This window comes from Theobroma cacao, chromosome 1 (genome assembly GCF_053813885.1).
Source record: "Theobroma cacao isolate CCN51 chromosome 1, ASM5381388v1, whole genome shotgun sequence".
Classification (NCBI taxonomy): Eukaryota; Viridiplantae; Streptophyta; class Magnoliopsida; order Malvales; family Malvaceae; genus Theobroma; species Theobroma cacao.
This window is the reverse complement of record NC_142639.1, coordinates 13,909,937-13,930,179: the sequence shown is the minus strand read 5'-3', so window position 1 is coordinate 13,930,179 and position 20,243 is coordinate 13,909,937. Positions and strand designations below refer to the sequence as shown.

At 35.0% G+C, this 20,243-nt stretch overlaps 2 protein-coding genes across 6 annotated transcripts; both read left to right on the top strand.

The window, feature by feature from the left end:
• Positions 1-1,351: 1,351 nt before the first annotated feature.
• On the top strand, positions 1,352-11,129 carry LOC18612517 (uncharacterized). 3 transcript variants are annotated; one of them, XM_018114284.2, is made up of 16 exons: positions 1,352-1,914; positions 2,434-3,155; positions 3,949-5,316; positions 5,472-5,879; positions 5,990-6,061; positions 6,222-6,311; positions 6,428-6,462; positions 6,583-6,670; positions 6,769-6,912; positions 7,853-8,044; positions 8,132-8,211; positions 8,299-8,371; positions 8,471-8,572; positions 8,885-8,990; positions 9,859-9,946; positions 10,624-11,129. In XM_018114284.2, exons 1-16 carry the CDS (start codon positions 1,545-1,547, stop codon positions 10,808-10,810), a joined length of 4,125 nt encoding a protein of 1,374 aa, XP_017969773.2. In that variant the 5' UTR covers positions 1,352-1,544; the 3' UTR covers positions 10,811-11,129. The 3 variants fall into 3 exon arrangements, with proteins under 3 accessions (XP_017969773.2, XP_017969772.2, XP_017969774.2); XM_018114283.2 differs by having other exon boundaries at positions 2,431-3,155; XM_018114285.2 differs by lacking the exon at positions 8,885-8,990 and having other exon boundaries at positions 2,431-3,155; positions 10,624-10,764.
• A 2,620-nt stretch (positions 11,130-13,749) lies between these two features.
• LOC18612516 (zinc finger protein CONSTANS-LIKE 9-like) lies at positions 13,750-19,492 on the top strand. Of its 3 annotated transcripts, none has more exons than XM_007049353.3 (6): positions 13,750-14,032; positions 14,897-15,622; positions 16,573-16,797; positions 17,614-17,918; positions 18,570-18,701; positions 18,854-19,492. In XM_007049353.3, the coding sequence occupies exons 2-5, from the start codon at positions 15,038-15,040 to the stop codon at positions 18,697-18,699; spliced, it is 1,245 nt and encodes a 414-aa protein (XP_007049415.3). In that variant the 5' UTR covers positions 13,750-14,032; positions 14,897-15,037; the 3' UTR covers positions 18,700-18,701; positions 18,854-19,492. The 3 variants fall into 3 exon arrangements, with proteins under 3 accessions (XP_007049415.3, XP_007049418.3, XP_007049416.3); XM_007049356.3 differs by having other exon boundaries at positions 13,751-14,032; positions 17,728-17,918; positions 18,570-18,747; XM_007049354.3 differs by having other exon boundaries at positions 13,751-14,032; positions 18,570-18,747.
• Positions 19,493-20,243: the final 751 nt, after the last annotated feature.

The following is a 20,243-nucleotide window of genomic DNA, read 5'->3' as shown; positions in this document are numbered from 1 at the left end:
AATCCTTAAAATACTTAGTAGTGAATTTCACATTTGAGTTAACAGTACCAACAGATAATGTAGCACTCCTTGATAAAATAAATAATCCATTAAATAATGAGAAAAAAATATAAAAGCCAAAATCTTTGTGTTAATGGAGGGGAAGTTTTTGAGTAAGGATATCAAGACCTGGATAGACTTGTATGGAATTAGCGTTGATGATTTCGGTAGGAAAATTGGTTGCCAAATCAATGGCTAAAAGTGATTTTTCTGACCCGATTGGATCCATTATTAATACCACATTGAGTTATCTTCCTTGTATGTAACATTATTTTTGTTCAACTCCAAATGTCATAAATTTCAAACCAATCTTTAAAAAATAATAACAAATATTTTTTTATATTCTTCATTTATCTTTTAGCAATTCATAATATTATAGGAGAAATTATATTTTTTTCACACTCATATTTTTTTATTTGATTTAATTTTTTTCTCTTGATTTATTAAATACTCTTTATAGTAATTTTAATTAAAATTAAAATTTATATAAGTTGTTTTACCAAAAGTCTTATCTATAAAAAAGAGCTTATAAAAAGTAAATTTATCAAACAGTTTTATCTTAATTTTAAAAATTATTATTTTTCATATGAACTTCATAATAGTTTTAAACTAAAAAAAGTCAAATCAAACATGCTTTAAATAGGTTGGAACATAAGAGCTTTATAATAGCTTTTAAATTAAAAAAATGTAAGCCAAACAAGTTTTAAATAAATTTTTTGCACTAATAATTTAAAATAATTTTTAAATTATTTAAAAAATTTAAATAAATATTTATTATTTTATTGTATTCAATTAATTTTTATAATTTTATTTTAAATTAAATAAATTTTTATAACTAACAATTAATTAATTATCATTAATCAAAATATTACATGTGGCATTAAAAGGGAGAATAAAAAAATATCATGTAATCATTTTATCATGTCACATCAATATAAATTAATAATTAATATTTTGTTTAACATTAATTAATTAACTGTTAATTATAAAAATTTATTTGATTAAAAATCTAAATATAAACAATTCATTAAACGTAATAAAAAAATAAATATTTATTTAAAATTTTATAATTAATTTAGAGACTTTTTTTTACTCATTATGTTTAAATTTTTTAAAATATTTTTTCATTTAAAAAAATTAAAGTAATCATTCAATTTTTTCGATAAATAAATTGCGTTGTAACATAAATATACTATTAAAATTTTGGGTTAAATGGCGTTCCATTTTTTTGGTACAAACAAAATCTCATTTCTTTTTTATTGCAAAAAATAATGAATAAAGTATTACTTTATGTTAATGAGTAAAAAGCGCACACAAAGAAAAAAAAAAGGGGGCAGAGAGAAAGGGCTTGCGAATTCAAAATTTCTTCACGATCTTTCCCGCACAAAGCCACTCCCCAGTCCCCACACTCCTACTGAAACACAAGGAAAGAAAATATGTATTTCAATTTCTGAACCCTAATTCCGAAAATTTCCCCAAATTTCCCCACTCTCTCCTCCGGAAGAATGGCCTCTAAACTCCCCGACGAACCCCCCTGCAACACACAGGAGACGGACGAAGAAACCATCGCCTTCAGGAAGAAACGGTCGCGGCGCGTGAGCTTTGCCGACCGCGAGATCACCTCGGTCCATATCTTCAAACGCGACGACGACTGCGAGACCCCGCCGGATTCCACTCCCAGGGCAGCTTCTGACCGGGACAAGGCAGTGCTTGGTCTCTTTAGAGATTTGGTGGATAGTGATGATTCAAACGGTGGTGATGACGATGAGGATGAAGATGACGACGTCTTGAGTGCGAGAAAGTCGTTCTTGAGGCCGATGGAGTCGCCGTCTCCAGGTGGAAGTAGCACAGTGGGGTCTGCTACTTCTAATGATGGTCAGTTTGGGTTGCATTGTTAATTTTTAAGCATTTGTTTTAGTTTGCCAAGACTTAGGGTTCATAATTGTTGAGGCGCCTTTCGGTTGTTATTTTGTTATTTGCTTTTTGTTTTGGAAACCAAAATGCAAAAAGTGCAACTTGAATATAAAAGCAAATACTAATTCTTTCGATAGCTTTGGTGAATAATAAAATGTTCTACTTTACCTTATATAATAATTATGTTTGAACGTGAGTTATGTTTTCATTTTTTGTTCATCTTTGATTAAACATGAATATTCTTTTCACTATTTGTGTTTTATTTCTTAGCAACTTTTTAAGAATCAAAAAGCAAGTAGTAAAATAACACTCAAACAAAGCATTAATATACAACGCCTCATTGCCTAAAATTTTCTGAGATGAAAAGATATTTGTCTCCTGTTATATCATAAATCTAGTGATTTAAGCTAATGAATAGAATGGTTAATGCTAATAATTGCCATGTTTTGAAATGTTTGTTCAAATGTCTTGTTGCAGAAGACAACTTTTTTGGACCTGTGTCTGCAAACTTTATCCGACCTGGAAGGTTGTCTGATTCTGCTGCTTCAGATGATAACCATGATATCACAATGGATTCAACAGCATTTTCAATGCATTTTCGTAGCATTGTGCGATCAGAGTCAGGAGATCTCACTACCTCAACAGGAGTTCGTCTTGCATCTGAAGAGAAGACGCCTTGCCAAGTTACCATGCCTTCTGATCCGGAAAGTTTAATGGTGTTAACAAAGGTGAAGAAGCTAAAGTCTCCATCACCTGTGCCTATTAATAAGTCTAGTGGTGGTAGAGATTCTAATGACATGAGTCTTGTTGGAGAAAGCCTGCACAGGTATGATTACGGGAGACTCTCTCCCACATTAGAAGCACTTTTGGCAGAAGGCAGTAAGGAGTTTAATGCCATCCCTGCTTCTGATTCTACCAGTCCAAAGTTATCAAGGATTGAATTGGCCATATCTCGTGAGAATGGGAATGACTGTGTGGAACCCTTACATTATGGGAATTTAGAGCCTTTCATCATTAATAATCATGATATGTCTAGTAATGGTGTTTCTACTGCTCAAAACAAACTGGTTGAGGCAACATGTGATTCGACAACCACTCTTATTGATCAAATAGTGCATGACTGCTTGTCGAACCCAAAAGATGGTCCAGTTGCTGAAGGTTTTTTCGATTGGCAAATCCATACTCCTGATCATCTGAACAAAGTATGGCTCAATCTGATGTTACTTGGACTATTTTTTTCCCCAAATTTTGGTTATTTTCTTATTAATAATTTAATTTGGTATCAGGGAACAATGTGTGTTCTCCTAATAATCTAATTTTACTCAGATTGTTTCTTTTTAGATGTTTTAGTTATTTCCTTTTTAATAATTTAATTTGGTAGTTTAAGTAGATTCACATGGGGTGTTGTTACATGATTGAATGCTCGGAGTTTTCATTTATAATATGCTGCTTTTTTTTTCAATATTTTGGTTATTTTCTTTTTAAGAATTTAATTTGGTATCAGGGAACAAAGATTGTTCTCCTGTTAATCTTATGTTCCTTAGCTTTTTTTTTTTTTAAATGTTTTGGTTATTTCCTTTTTTTTTTAATTTAATCTGGTACTTTCATTAAATAGATTCACATGGGGCATTGTTACATGATTGATTTCTTGGAGTTTTCATTTACACATTGGTGCTTTGGATCTCACAATTTTCTATCCTAACATCTACAAGATCATCTTCTTTTTCTTTTGTGAGATTTTAATTTAGTATTATTTAGGAATCTATGTTATGCAATGACATGTCAAAGATGCAAGTATTGCACTTATCAACTCATGAAGGGTTATTGCAGTAGCTTTCACTGACACAATTTCATATATTTCTTCCATTGACACCCTTCGTTGGAGATGGTGAATAGAGATTTATATACTTTTTCATTGCTCAGTTAGTATCTGTCAGTTCTTCAGGAAGAACTAAGGTATGGATTAGCACTCTTTTTTAATTGTTTCCATTTCAGGGGAACAAGGATATTACTGAAGTTATGTCTGGAACCAGTGTGCTGAATTCTGAGTTGCTTGCTGTTACTACTGGTACCCCACTAAACCAGAGTAGTGAAGCTGTTCAGGTAGATTTGTTCAAACAGTTTGAATGTGGAAACCAGCCTCCAACTAAAGATGGGGTGAAAGCAAATTCTCCTCAGGATGAAATACATACTTCTAATGTTGGTCATGCTTCTAATCAACTGCATGGATCTCCATTAGCTGGGTCCATATACTCGATATCTGCTAAAAGGCAGCAAATACTTCTGGATACTACAAATTCACCGAGACGTGCACTATTTGTTACTCCTTCCCCAAGACACCCGGGTTCTATTTTGTCTAAGGGAAGTGTAAAACAAGGTGGGAGTGTGCCATCCATTTTGAAAAGTAATTCCAAGTTAAAAATTCTGGAGCCTTCTCCCTGTGCTTCCGCTTTCAATGATGGAATTGTAAAGTCAAAACTCAGATTATCAGAGTCTCTTTCTTCTAGAGCTTCTCCATTCAATACCATTATGGAGGAACCAAGTGAGAGTTTTCAGTGCCAACAGGCAAATGCCCCCATTATTAATCTAGAGGAGCAGTTATCTGGTGTTGATCTGAAGAAGGGGAAAGTAGATTGCAATGGTCTTGGGACTCCAAAGAACATCAGTAGTTTTATTCAAGATGGAGGGACCAGTGGACTTGGAAAAGATAAGGAATATAATGACAAATCTACTGAAAGAATGGCCACATTTACTTCACCATCTAAGTTCATTCACTCAGGAAAGAAAATGGGGCATCATACTTTGACATCAGTAGAACTTTTAGATGGGACACTAGTAGCTTCAACATTTGGAATAAGTGAAGATAAGAGAGATACGGGTACAGTTTATAAGCTCGTTTCTCCTCTGGTGGACAGGTTAAATCAGTTGTCATCAGCAACAAAATACCAAGGCACTCTTTCTGGCAATTTAAAGCTTCAACATCAGGATAACAGCACCACTATTGTTTCTGGACGAGAATGCAACCTAGTAGAAACAGTTCCTATCGGTAACTATTTAACTCCAACAGCTGAAAACAGAACACAGTCCGGCTCACCTCTTGTTAAGATTAACAGTTTAAAAGACTTTTGTCTAGTAAGGAGGGTGGATGAAAGAGAGAGTAATGGGCTTGATTTGCAGAATACTTCTAAAACCTTGAGGGATTTCCCTGATGGTGTTGCCCTCAAACTGCAGTCAGGAAGCCGTGAGAAGAATATCCAGACTGCAACTGAGCCAACCCGGTCCAGTGAACAGATGAAGGTTTCTGCTGCTTTTGCTTCCTTAGATGCACATGGAAGAAGTAAAAATGAGCGGTCTCCTCAAAAGGTATATGTCTTTCTCTATATCTTCTCTCATTCTAAGTCAGTCTACTGCGATCAAATCTTTGCCCTGTGTTTTGATGCCAATACTACCCTAAGTGCTTCCTAGCTCTAAATTCATATTAAAGCTGACATTTAAAGTCTGGTGCAATAATTGCTCAGAGCCCATCCAAGAACAAGCAAACTCAGAGTCCCACTTCAAAAGAGCCAAGTTGGAGCCTATGTAGGAAAGAACTGCATGGTGATAGTATGCAACTCTCTGTTGCAAAAGATGTAGTATCTCTTCACTGCAGTTCAACTTTACAAAGGATTGATGACTGTCATCAAAGATTTGTACAGAATCCAACTCCTGTCCAAGACATTCAGATCTCTTCAAAAAGAAAAAGGACAAGTGAAGAAGTAGCTCTTCCGGATGTGCATCATGCAGATAAACGTAACATTATCCAGCAGAGTCCTAAATCTCATAAAGTTGGAGAAAATTATACGGAGCGTATGTTGGAATTTTATGATGGAAGTGATAAAGGAAATGAAAGGATTGAAGATGGCAAAACATCGAAAAATTGGACTGATGTATGTGTACCATGTTGCCTAATTTGTTGCATATCCAGATTTGGTTATATATAATGCAAAAATTTTACTGTTACCTGTCCTGTTGAATTTGATTAGATCTTATATTGCAGATTTCTCTCAAACTATCCGCAGATACAAATCAGCTACTGTCTCCATCCTTTGATAAACTAAATATAAAAGTGGTACATACCTTGTTTTTCTAAATTTTCTGTGCCCGTCTAACATTTTTTCAAAAATGCAGGATATAAATAATGATAACATCTTTTCCTAACCTAAATTCCCATGTAACAGTTCCTGTCTCCTTTTTTTTTTTTTTTTTGCCTCAATAATTTGAATGTGCAGATAAACATGATGGAAGATATATTGATTCATCAGCAGAAGGTTAATCTATGTGCGATGCTTTGTTCTGAAATTCAATCCCAGCTATGCTCGGTAAGCAACACTTCCAGCCTCTTTGTATGCAGGGGTGCTGCTTGCTACTCCCGACCCTAATAACCAAACTAGACTAACATATTGCTGACACTGCTCCTATATATTGCTGTTGGTAGGCATATGATCAATCCAGCAATATTTGGCATAAGAGGTGGTTCCACTTTATCCTCATGTCTTTATTATGAATGTGACTGATATTGGTGTCTGTAATTTTCATGGAAATGGTTTTGCATTACAAGTGTTACGGTTGCTGAAAATGATGTCCTTGCAGAGTTGCTGGGACAAAACCATTGCTCTACAGAATAGTCTATGAAAAGGCTAAATTGCAGTTGATGCATGTTAAGCATGAAAGATTGCTGGTATTTGCTTTACTTTCTGTTTTTCTTTATCTTTTTGGTTAATGTTATTCATTCTGCTCAAATGTGTATGGTTTTGTTGCCTACAATCTTCAATACAGAAACAGGTACAGTTACTGAGAACCAGAGTTCAGGAGTCTCAAATGTTGAAGTTAAATTGTGTCATACATCCACCTGTGTCTGCTGAAAAAGACACTCAACTTGATGATAATTTACGTTCAGTTAGAATTGGAGGCAATGTTGCGGTATACTTATCTGTTATAAGATGTGGATCTATTCTGCATGTTTTTTAGCGCTATAAAGGCTGATATGGCCATGTTGCTGCTTTAATTAATTTTTTGTCTCATCCTTTTTAATTTATATACTTAAATGATTAAAAAGGAAAAAAGGTACTGCTCTAGAGACTAATATTATGTCATACAAATGGGAAACCATGTTTTATTTTAAATGAAACCCTCGCTGGGTTTGTATGGCTCCCAATTTTCATTGTAATAATGTGTTTTAATTTTGAGCAAAGCCCATTTGAGTGGCAAAGAATTTTTTTTGACTATTTCTTTTTTGTGTATCTATCATATTTTGTTGTTTTTGCAGCTGGTATAAGCTATATGTATGGGCTCAAACATATATCAACCTAAGCTGGATGTAGAATTATATTTATTTTCCTCTTTGACATTTTAAGATATCTCAATGAAGAAGAAAATTAGAGTTAGTATCTTGGAAGATTATGGCTCATTTTTGCTTAAAAGTTTCATTGAATTTATTTGGAGTATGATATTATAGTTTCTTGGATGATTACATGATCTATGTCTTCTGTTTGATGACAATATCTGCATGATTTATATATCATGCGATTGTTCAAAAAAATAAAAGATAAGCTTTACATATTTTGGGGATTGTCCTCTATATATTATGAAATACTACTAACTTTCAGCATAAAGCGCACCAGAGGCAGTGGAGGACTCCACCATATACTGTTGCTATGAATGATGCTAAATATCAGTAGCATTCATCAGCTATAACCAAAACCAGCTGTTTAAATATTAATATGATTCATCCTATCTCTTCATATGTTGTGTATTACAGTTGAGTTTTGCTCATGCCTCTTATAATGTTTTAAACGATCTGGATCATTAATTTTGGTTAATTTTTTGGTTCTTATGCTACGTTTTCTTTGTGTCATGCCAGGGATCCAGTGATAAAGTTACCACAATGAAGCATGAGGCTGAAGCTCTGGAAAAAAAAATAAAAAATTTAACCAAATCTTTTCACATTTATTGCAAGATGAAAGGAGAACCAAGTTGTTCTGACACTATTGATTTGGTTAATGATCATCTAAAGAAGAGAACTTGTTGCAGATTTATACGCCAGGATATGCAGGTCTTTTTAACTCTTGCTTTTATTCTTCTCAAAACACACTGGAGGTTATTTTATGAATGAGACATAACCTGTTTGTTATTTCATCAGTTGTGGGAGGTTGATGATTTGGAGAATAGGAATGGCCTTCACAATGTTGTTCTCAACTACCATGGGTTCATCTGTCAGAGGTTGCTTTTTGATGTATTTATCTTTGACCAACACTTGTTTATGTCTGCCAAGTTTTACATTTTTTCTTATATTTTGATGATCTGCAGTCTCAAGTTAAATACTGGTCCAATTTCAAGTATTATTGTTGCAAACAAATTGAATGATATAAACATCACTAAGGTACCAAAGTCAACAATTTAACTGAAGTGTACCTTTGTTCTTTTTCTTTTCTGTTTCATTTTGTCATGCTTATTTTTAAAGTTTGATCTTGTTCATTAGAACTTCCCAAACATGGATGCTTGCTTGGCATTTGCATTTGTCTTTAAACATGAATCCACTAAGAAGTATGGTGGGTTCAAAAGTCTAGCACAAGAAACACAAGTAAGTACTTCTGTCTCATAATGTCTTGTGTCTCTTGCTTTTCTCTTATGATGTAAACAAATTATTTTAGTTTAATTTCTATAAGAAAAGTACACCATGTTTATGCTTTGCTTATGTTTGCCCTGGAATGAAGCTATAGTACATACTTTCAAGTTTCGAGCGAGTGATTCTGTGGTTTCTTGCAGTTATATTTGCTCTAACCTGTTGAACTTTTCTCAATACTTGTTCCTGGTGTGTCTCAGAAATTTCAGAGTATTTCTGGACAATTGCAACGTTTGAAATGATTCACTTTATTTTGTCCTGATTATGCAGAGAACGAGTTTACTTTTGACAAATCTGCTAGATGTGGTTGAGGAAGTACAGATAGCGCAGTTAGAGATTAGAAATCTGACACTAACAAGCTTTCATTCTCCATCTGGTATTCATTTTTCTCTTTATCATGTTCCCTGGAGTTGTGATGACATGGTGTAAATTCTTGAATCAATGGCTTTGGAGAATTTGAAATGTCATTCTTATCTTCAGGCAATCAAAGTAGAGATGGGTGACCAGATTGCATTTCTTGTTGGATATAATTCTATTAGAAGCCTATGCATGTTTATCCTGCATGAAACTGTCTTATTTATTCTTTTTTTTTTTTACTGATTGTGTGGAGCTTATCAATTTGGCCTTTCTAGATGTTGCTTTTATTTACTAGTAGTAGGATGAGATATACAGTCATAAAACTAATAATGGTAAGATGTTTATTTCCTTGGCTCTTTCTTCAGTCAGTTTAACATATTCAAGGTAAAGTCTCTTAATGATAAGTGTGCTAGACCATCCAAAGTTTTAATGCTTCTGTCTATCCAATTACTTTGTTAACAGTATAATTGTAAAGAGGTTTGGGCATAGCCCATAAATGGCTTAGCAAAGTTCAATCTATGTTGTGTAAGTATTTTTGCACTCATGTCCCCAAAGAGACAACGGTAACTTTGCTCTCATGGCTTCCTAGTTGCCTTCTGCCTCTTGATTTCCAGAACAGTTATGACTCTTATCATTTATGCAGTTAGTTTGTTTATTACTTGGTTTTTTTGCTGTCCTAAATTCTAAATCATTGTAATATCAATTTGCCAAAAACCCTGTTTTGGTTGGAATGCTCTGTTGGCTTGACTTAGTTACCATTTTTCCATTCTTTATATGTATGGGCAAAATCGAACCCCAGTCCTCTTTCTTCTGTCCAGTTTTAAGCCTTAACTTCCTAAAGAACATATATGGTCAAATTGAAACTTGATAGCACTCCTGGTTTGCAGCTGAGCAGCTGGGTTTGCAGCTTGCTTTCATTGATTTTGACAGTGGTGTAAAGGTGATGATGACTCTTGACGTGACATGTTTGAACTGGTAAAGTCCTGCATAGATTGTATTTTCTACTTTTTCTTTAATAAGCATTTTGCTAATCTGATGCTTTATCTTAGAGCTGAATTGCCTGAATTGGATTTATGATCTTTTCATGTGGTTGAGAAATTTATAACATATGGAGCATAGATCTTTGCCAAAGAGTTTGTAACTGTTTTGTGCATTATGTTGATTTTTATATTAGTTTCTATGGATTGGTTCAGTTCATCAATTATTTTAGGCTTCAAAGTAGTCCTTTTTTTTTTCTTATCCAATAAAAAATGTTAGTAGTTCAAGCAGTCTGATATTATTTAGAATGTGAGTTCAGCTGCCCTAACGTTGGATTAACTGGTTACTGTTTCTTCAATGTTACATTATTAATCTTGTTATAAAAGTGCCATTGGTAGTCTGTTTTATTTAGGTACCATTTTCTTCAGTTGTGGTTCAGATTGTAATTATGAATGAAATTTGGATAACAATTCTTAACAAATTCGAGTAGATCTGTAATTGTCTAAATATAAAATATTGAATTCTGGAGACTCTTAGGTGACTGCTCATTGTTGTTTGTGCTCTGATAATTGTAAAGCATTACACTATGTACCGATAGGCTCCACGGAAGATAAGTTTACTTGTAATTTGTCAAATAATCAACTGACTTCTCTTGTCTCGTGGTTTCTTAACAGTGGGGTTTATCCTTCGGAGGTCCTACCTTATCAGTTACAGACTCCCACCGCTGGGACAGAAAACTTACAGCTTCGACCACTCTCAGCTGAAATAAAAGCTGCAGTTGGAAACCTTAGAGCTGGACACTCGAGGATTATAAGGCTCTGTAGGTGTGTTTCCCAGGTGATGCGATCTTCGGGCAGGTGATGAGTGTTTTTAACATCCGTTAAGAAGACAGTCGGAACACCAACAAGTTGTTGTTGTTGTTGTTGTTCTCCCTGTTGCTTGTTTGAGCATCGTGTTCTGTTTCTTTGTAAATAATAGTACAAAAGTGATGACTTGCTGACATCTTTAGTCACTGGTAAATGTAAGAACAATTTTTTGTGGTTCTGTTAATATATGGAGAACCTCAAAGTAGCCAGTTCACCTGAGTGCAGTGACATGGAGGTGAAATGCACTGTATAAATACTTAAAAAGCTGTATGAAAGAAATTGTTGGGAACAGGAGTGTAACGTTGCGGATCAAAGGCGCAGCCTTTTGAACTGTTAGGGCAGTGTATTTTCCCAAATGAAGGGAGAGCCCTGCTAACGAGGTAAGCTTATCGACCTTTTAAACGAGGTAAGCTTGTAGTGAGGAATAAACTTGAGTGGTTGAAGTGTCTACATCATTCTTCTTTGAAAGTCTAAACACTAGGGCCACCGGATTTATATGTGGCGTGGACCATCGAAGGCCAGCGTATGATGTTGAATGAATGTGTTCCTTGAAAATGTTTTTTGAATGTGAATATAGCTTTTGTCCGTACATAGTATCCTGGCGAACTTTGTTTCAGAGTATATACAAAACGAGGTCGCTATTGACAGACGTGGATTATTACTTGAACGGCCACGTGCAGCAGTTATGTTGTTTGGGCTGCCGGGTTTCTGGGACCAAAAAGTTTGATAAACAAGATACTCCCCCAACACTTTTTCCTGTCTTCAAACAGAAGAAGATTAAAAAATTGACGAAAGAAAAGCAAAAGGGAGAGAGAAAAATCTACCCATACCCCCCCAACCCAGCAAGAAGGGGTTTCTTTCTCTGATCTGTCTTAGGTTTGAGCAGGAGGATAAGCTGTTTCTTTCACATAAAAACTCTTTTATGTTTCACTTTATGCTAAAACATTATCCCGACACAAGGTGAAGATGAACCTCTCCCAAAGATTAGCTTGTGCTATTCCTAGTCTGCTTCACATTTAGCATGCTGCTTGAATCAAAAGCTGAGTCGCGGGTACAACTAGATTCTCCAGAAAAAAAAAAAAAAAGAAACGATTTCGCTTTATTTCCCTTTCAGCCTTCAGGTTGGCGCACGGCGGTTGGTTGTTGGTAGGTGTGAAACCCGGGGGTGTTGAGTCAACATTTTCTTATTTACTCATTAAAAAAGCGCACCGTGATTATCATGGGAATATAGAAGTGGGATAGGGAAATTGGCTTTGGTGGGGACACGTCGGATTTATTTAATTTAATTTATTTTGCAGGCACAAGGCCGTCGTCAATCAGTGAGAGAGACAAGGGTAGTTTTGGTATTTGGTATTAAAAAAGGGAAAAAGCGAAGCACTTTTGTGCGGTTGAATCTCACATGTCTTTTCTTTGTCCATCAAGTTGCTCGTCACATACTAATGCCTTATCTGAACAAATAGTTATTGCTGCCGCCTCTTCCCTACTCTCTCCATCATACTGTATTTTCTCTACTCTCCCACCCTTTTTGCCACCTGTGTTTTTTTTTCTTCTTCTTTTTTTTTTTTAAGGGCAAAATAAAGTTTATTTCATAAAAGATTTACGAAAGATAAGGTAGTGTGGCAGCTCCTCACGGCTTACAATAACCCAGCACGTTGCAGAAAAAGAAAGGGTCAGGAGAGAAGCCACTGGTTGCCTATGAGATCAAACTCAATCTGGAGTAATCCTATAGCAACCAATGAAGAACCTCCAGCAAGAAACAATGGTCGAAGTTCCACAAACATAAAAAACAAGAACCGAAAATGAAACCTGGGAAAATAATTTACGTTGCGCCTTTCCATTACAACTTCTTTATCTTCAACTCCCATTCTTCTTCATCTTTTGGCTTTGAACCCTCATTTTCCATTTTGCTCTTAATTTATTTATTGAGATGGATGGAATTCTTTAATTCAAGAATATATTTATATTTATATTTATGGATAAGTTATTATAACTTATAAATATTAAATCATGTAAGGCACTGAGACACCTGGACGATAACTCCTATGTTGAAATAAATCAGTAAATAAATTCATAGAAACTCATCCCACGTTGACCACCAATCATTGAATTCTCCAATTTTTAAAAGTACCTTAAAATTGATAAATTTTTAAAATATAATAAACAAATAGGCAAAGAAACTAAAAGCACCATGGGAAGAGAATCTAGGAGTAAAAACTTTTATAATAATAATAATTGAAATGTTTGCCCCCCACACATAAAGAGTGAAGTTACGAAGAGAGAAGCGACTACTTAATTTAAAAGCAAAAATCCTCCCCTCAAGTGGCACAAGAATAATAATAATAATAATATTATTATTATTATTATTGTTATAGTATGTACTATTTGAAGCATATGATTGGCTTCACTTTTTAGTTTGTTTTGGAATTTGATTTGAAGCAGAAGTTGCCTAATCCACAAGTAGAACAAGACCTTTCTACACAAATCAGAATATAAATATAATTAACAAAACATCATATGACAGCTTAAACTTGCTCCTTTTACAGACGCCACCAACTTAAAGCTATGCATACCCTTTTAACCCATCTAACAACAAATTCATTTATTATTTTTATCTTTTTTTTTTTTTTACATAACAATAATTTTTCATTTAATTTTATAAATAAAATAATATCTATATTTCGTAGCATTTAGAAAACATAAAAAAAAAAAACACAATTGGAGAAAGGAAAAAATAAAAAAAAATATTAATTGGGAAGTATGGAATTGGAAGCTTTGTAAAGGAGGGACCAAGAAAAAGAAGGGCCTAACTTTTCCTTTCACGATTGAAAAGGACAGGGCCCCACTTTCTTTACTCTCCCATTTTGCCCTTTTTAATTACCCTTTTTTTTTTTCCCAATTTTAATTTATTTATTTCTATTCTCTCTCTCTTTGCACTTTTTATCAGCTTATGTCATCACATTTCCCATATGCACCCACCAATTTCTATCTCTTACATAAACTCAAAGCAGAAGAAAAAAGAGTAAGAAAAAAAAAACAGAGCAAAAAGAAAAAGAAAAAACAGAGAAAAAAAAAAAAAACAGGAAAAGAGAGAGAGGAATTCTGGAAAGCTCTTGTTCTAGGGTTTCATATTTGTAATGTTTTTCAATAATTATTCAATATTAATATTACAGCTAGTTCCCGATCTTGTCCTCTTCTTTTTTTTTCCTTTTTTCTCACGGTAAATTTCTCATTCTCTTTTGTTTTAGTTCTTAATTTGATTTCCCTTTCTCGGTTTATTCTTTCCTTCTCTAAATTTTGATTTTATTTCTGGCTTTTAGATTTACTTTTTTTTTTGGTTAATATTTCCGGATGTTTCGGTTTATTTATTGATCCTCTGCTTTTTTGGCTTAATCTGTTTTTTCGTGTGTAACTTCGTTTTGATTATGTAGTTTAATTCTTGGATTGAAGTTCTAAATTTTTTTCTTTAATTTATGGCAAAAAAATTATTCTTGTTTTCTGTTTGGATGTTTTATTCTTTTTTTTTTTTTCATGTTTTGAAATGTAATTAATTTTGCTTATAATTCTGTGCTTAGTCCCCTGCTTTATGGTTTTTACTGTTAAAAGAAATAGTTAATTCCTTCTTCTATTTTTTTCCTTCAATTTCTTTTATTCTTATTTGATTTTGACCGCTGTAATCGTCATGGATGACTCTCTAAAATTTGATGAGCTATTTTTCTCTTCTACTTATTCTGTTTTCCTTTTGTACAATTAGAAATTCACTGGTTCACAGTAATTTCTTGTTTTCTGCTGGCTTCTTCGTGTTTAAAACTGTTTACTTTTTGGCTGTGATTATGAAAAATACAAGAAACTTTTACCTTTCAACAGTGCTGATCACGTGAATTCTTCCATGATTACAGTGTCTTCTAGAATTTGACCCTGTTGCTGTATCATTATTGTAATGAGCAAATTTGAAGTAAATTAAGCTACCCCATATAGTTTTTCAGTTGATATTCCAATTTTCCCATTGATTAGCTTGCTTTTATATCAAACATGAACTGAATTCTCTTGTAACAGCAATCTTTTGTTTCCCTCTTTGTGATAGCTATTGAAGTGCAAGAAGAAGTAGCAGAATCTTGGATCATATGAGAAGCTGCTTGCCCTGGTTGATATATAATTTGCGTGGAAGTCTGTAAATTTTGGCGAAAAGTTTTAGGTTTTGATTAGGTGTAGTGTCATTGGAAACATGGGTTACATTTGTGATTTCTGTGGGGATCAAAGGTCAATGGTATATTGCCGGTCTGATGCTGCCTGTTTATGTTTGTCATGTGATCGAAATGTTCATTCTGCTAATGCACTGTCAAAACGCCATTCAAGAACATTGTTATGTGAAAGATGCAATTCGCAACCTGCATTTGTTAGATGTGCAGAAGAAAGGATTTCCCTGTGTCAGAACTGTGATTGGATGGGTCACGGTACCTCTACCTCGAATTCAACACATAAGAGGCAAACGATTAATTGTTACTCCGGTTGCCCATCAGCTGCAGAACTTTCTTCCGTATGGTCATTTGTTTTGGAATCCCCTTCAGCAGGTGAATCTGCTTGCGAGCAGGAATTGGGTCTGATGAGCATCACTGAGAACGCAGAGAGGACTTCCTGGGACCCTACAGAAAACACCATTAGCCAGAATGGTACTGGTGTTGCAGAGGTGAATGATGACCTTGATGCAGATAAGGGGAGTAGTTGGGGTGGATCTGCATCAGTTCCTGAACTCAGATCTGCACCACGACTTCTGGATCAGCCAGCTGGATCAACAGATTTATTGCCCAAGGTAAATGATGAATTCGGAATATTTATTTTAGATATACTGTTTTTGAGATACTTTGAGGCCTTTGGTATCTCAGTTTAATGGGGTAAAGAACTATGATAAGCATTTCAAGAAAGTTGGTTGGCTTTTTCAAATGTATCCTGCAATCTGTGCTAAATGCTGAAAAACAAATTAACAGTGAGTTTTTAGTGATAACTGCGCTTTTTGGTCAGGAACAAGCGTTGAGGTTAAGGTCACAACTTACTTTTCATATTAATTTCCTTCTGCGGAAGAATTTTATTCCAAACTTTTAGCTTGACTTAATTGGGCTTGGCTTCTCTGTGTGTGCTAATGTAAAAGATATCAGTTTTTGACTAAAACTACAGTGTACCATGAATTTGTATTCAGCTTGTTCTTTTAGTGGTCTCTTTAGATATTTTTATTTCTTGGCCCAAAAGCAACTTAAGTTTTAGGGTGATATTATAGAGAACTATTAGGCCTTTACAGTATGATTATAGAAATCTGTAACCTGGTCGTTTATTCTGCCAAAACATAATGCCTATTTTTACCATGGGTTTTTAAATGTGGAATCCTGATCTCCTCTCATTTATGCACATGAATGACTTTCTGGACTCTAGGCTAATGCCACATCTATGTGGGTGAAGTTGTATCTTTTAATCTGGAGGGAGAAGGGGGGTCTGAAAGTAATGGATTGAAAAAAATGGGGAAAGTTGGTTGAGGTTATTGTTGGAAGTTATCAAAAAAAAATTTTAATCATTAAAAGTGTGATTAGAATAACCATTTGTTATTAGTGAATTTGTTGGATTTTAGCATTAGATGGTCCAAGGTCATTTTTGACATATTTGCAAAAACCTTCATTGTTGAAAATTTCCGCAAGTTTCGTTTAATTATCAATAGAGATAATATTTTCCGTTTTAGGAACCTTTACAAATTTTTACTTTATTAATGTGCAGTTATGTTGCCCTCAAACAAAGTGTCCTGGACTTTGTGAAGATGATCTCTATGCTGACTTCAACATGGATGAAGTTGATTTGAACCTTGAAAACTATGAAGAACTCTTTGGGGTTACTCTCAATCATTCAGAAGAACTTTTTGAGAATGGTGGAATCGATAGCTTATTTGGGACGAAGGATATGTCTGCTGCTGATTCCAATTGTCAGGGTGCAGTGGCTGCTGAGGTTCTTTCATCTCTTTTGATCTTGCTTTATGGTGCCTGTGTTATATGCTTTTTTCTGGTGTTCTTAAATAGTAGTTATGACATATAGCCTATACCATATTTCAGCTGTCAGTTAACGTGAAAATGGAAGCATTCCTTGCCAAATTAAAATAGAGAAAACAAATTGATACAGCACTGAGAAGCTTTAATTTGATGAATGGGTTGTAAGCTTTAGTTGTTGGTAAAGTACAAGTTCAGTATGGTTGTCATTGTTCTTTTTCAACTAAATTTTCCATGCTGTTACTCAATGGCAATTATTAATTTTAGTGCGGTATCGCTAGCATCAATAACCTTGATTTTGAGACATGATTAATGTACCAAAAAGGAAGTTTACTATCCTTCCATGTGCTGGGTCTTCATTTTGTATAAGTGATCAGAGGCAAAAATCCCTGTTTACTTGGGTCAGTATTATCTGTAGGAAAACAATAACCCTGATTTTCGGACATGACCAATGTACCAAAAAGGAAGCTTACTTCCTTCCATTTTCTTGGTCTTCCTTTGGAATTGTGAGTACTCTTTTGACAGTTTCCAGATGTACTAATATCTGATTTTTTAGTGTCATCCAGATTATTGGTAATTCAACTTTCTTGTAAATTTTGTACGTGTCAACAGTTTGCATGCCAACATTGGCAGTTTAATGTGATTGGATATTACTTGCATGTTATATCTCCCTTAGGAGTCACACTGTAAAGAATCATTCTATAATTCAAGCCCCTGAGCATTTTAAGTTTGTACTTGGCAAATGTTCTTATGGTCAGAACTAAATATGCTTGTCCAGGGATCATCTGTTGGATTGGTCAATGCCATCCAGCCAGCATGTAGCAATGCGGCATCTGCTGATTCCATGATGAGCAATAAAACTGATTCAGTTCTTTGTTTTACGGCAAGGCAGGCCCATTCAAGCCTCTCATTTTCTGGCCTTACTGGAGAGAGTAGTGCAGGAGATTACCAAGATTGTGGGGCTTCATCAATGCTTCTCATGGGAGAGCCTCCTTGGTGTCCTCCATGTAATGAGAACTCCTTCTCATCAGCAACTCGAAGTGATGCTGTCATGCGTTACAAGGAAAAGAAGAAGACACGGAAGTAAGTATATGCCAATAGCCCATATAAAATGTACATATGTTCTACTTTGACCACCTTGACATATAGTTACTAAGTTGATGACTTTGTGGTTTTAGTCCTTCTTGCTTTACAACTTTCTGGAATTTAGATGTTCTTCCTTTTTATTCCCCTTCTGGCTCTGAATTTCTAGTTCTATGGGTATGGACTTATTATATGGTTTACCAAGTGGACAATATCATGCCTCAAGTTCTTGTTCCTCTCTTGCTCTCTTTAGTTTTCCTTCTTGTGGACCTTCTCTATTTGTCTCTTAAGTGTCAATTTAGTTGTGTGCTTTCAGTACAGACCCGACAACAGAACTCACATGCCACCAAATAAAAACATCATGTCTAGATAATTTTAATATTTGTGTTCTTTCTTGTATCTCATTATCATAATCTGTAAGCTGTGCATTTTAGTTACATTGAAGGAGTTCATATTCACTGTGGTGCTCTCTTCTAAGTAAGGAAATGTGGATTTGCATTCCTGTAGCTATCCACAATCCTTGCCTCAACTCTTAACATTTGATTTTACTGCAAGTCTTGTTCACAATCCTCAATTTTTTCTAAAAAAATATTATTCCACCTGTTGGAGGAATTTATATGTTTAAAATTTGTCCTTGTTGCACGGTGATAGGTTTGAGAAGCGTGTGAGATATGCCTCTCGGAAAGCAAGGGCTGATGTGAGAAAGCGTGTAAAGGGGCGCTTTGTTAAAGCTGGCGATGCCTATGATTATGATCCATTGAACCAAACCAGAAGCTGCTGAGAGTACAATTTTTTAACCATGCTTAGAAAAAGGAAAGAATCACAAGATGTTAGTTGGAAAGAATTGGTTATTGTTACCTAAAATGGTGAAATTGTTGATGCTCTCATATGTTTTTTTAGCTAGTTAAATGACAGGCTGTATGCTTGTATCACAGGGTTCCAGGTTTTTATGAGGAGAAGTTGGATATAAAAATGCCATGAATAAATCCCCAAGGCCTGGTTCTCCGTTACCATAAAGATTGATGGATCAGGACATCATTTGGCAAGATCTGCCTTAGATCGCCGTTGCTGCTGAGCCTTTGGTTTCCACCTGCCATTACTGTTGAGCAAAAGTTCACCTGCTCAATTCGTTTTTTACTAGGGAAAGGAGATTGCTTATTGGTCCTCCAGACATATTTATGCTCAGTGTTGGTTATGTTGACATTTATATATCTTCAGCTCTTCTATAAAAGCTGCTGCTGTAATGACATGTGAAGAAGCCCAGCTAACAATTGTCAAAGTCGCCGGCAAAAAGCATGCAGCTGTAATTTTGCTCTTAGTTTTTTCTGTTGACATGTATAGCATAGATCTATATGTGCAGTTGAGAGAGTGACATGTCCGCCGTACCCGAGTAACAGTTGCTAGGTCAGGCAATAAGCATGCAGTTGTAATATTTCCTTCCTCTTGTGGTGGACGTGTACAACACAGGGTAAGCATATGCACTTAGGATGAAATTGTGTGTAATAACTTATACAAAATACATTCTCTATATTCTTTTATCCCCCTACACTGAATGTGAAAAGATTTCAAGGATATCCACTCTGCCTATGCTGCAATTTTCGAAGGGTTGGGTTTGTCACTTTAATATGCAATGTTTTATCGTTCTTGACTCTCACCTTCGATGGGCGTGCGAGCTCTCGACTTGCTGTGCCTGTTTCAGGTTTTCTAGTTTCTTTACTAGCAAATAAATAGCAAAGCAAAAATGATTCAGCATGTTTTGTTTTGTATCTTGGACCTTTAGTACTAACCTCTGACAGATGTAGCTAAAATGAACAAGTGCAACGTTTGGCATTGAAACATGGCAATGCTTGCTGGGAATTTGGTATATCTGTTCAAACCAACAAAAATCAAGAACCAACGGGGCTTTTAGCTGAGTACGTACCATCCTTTCGTATACAAACTTTCCTCATGGTGTGGAGTGAACAATGCCATCTTAATAGTATCTCCTAAGGGAGAGTGAATTCATTTTGGAAGATTTGAAGCTCAACATGAAGAGAATTGTCTACTGCAAGCCGACCAATGAAGAGGACCCAGCAAAGGGCTCCTCCGTCTAAATGATAACGGTATTTGAGGTGAATGATCTCGTCCTTGATACTTCCTGCCGAGAGTAACCATGGCTTCAGATATGTTCCAAATACAATTCATTTTACATATCGAAGCTAATTTTGCATTGATACCCCGACACTTGTGTTTCACAAACAAATTTTTTAAAACAAAAATATTATATTGGTTGATTGCACTTGCTTCTCTAATTCATAGGCTAATAACCATGCTCCAAAATTTTCA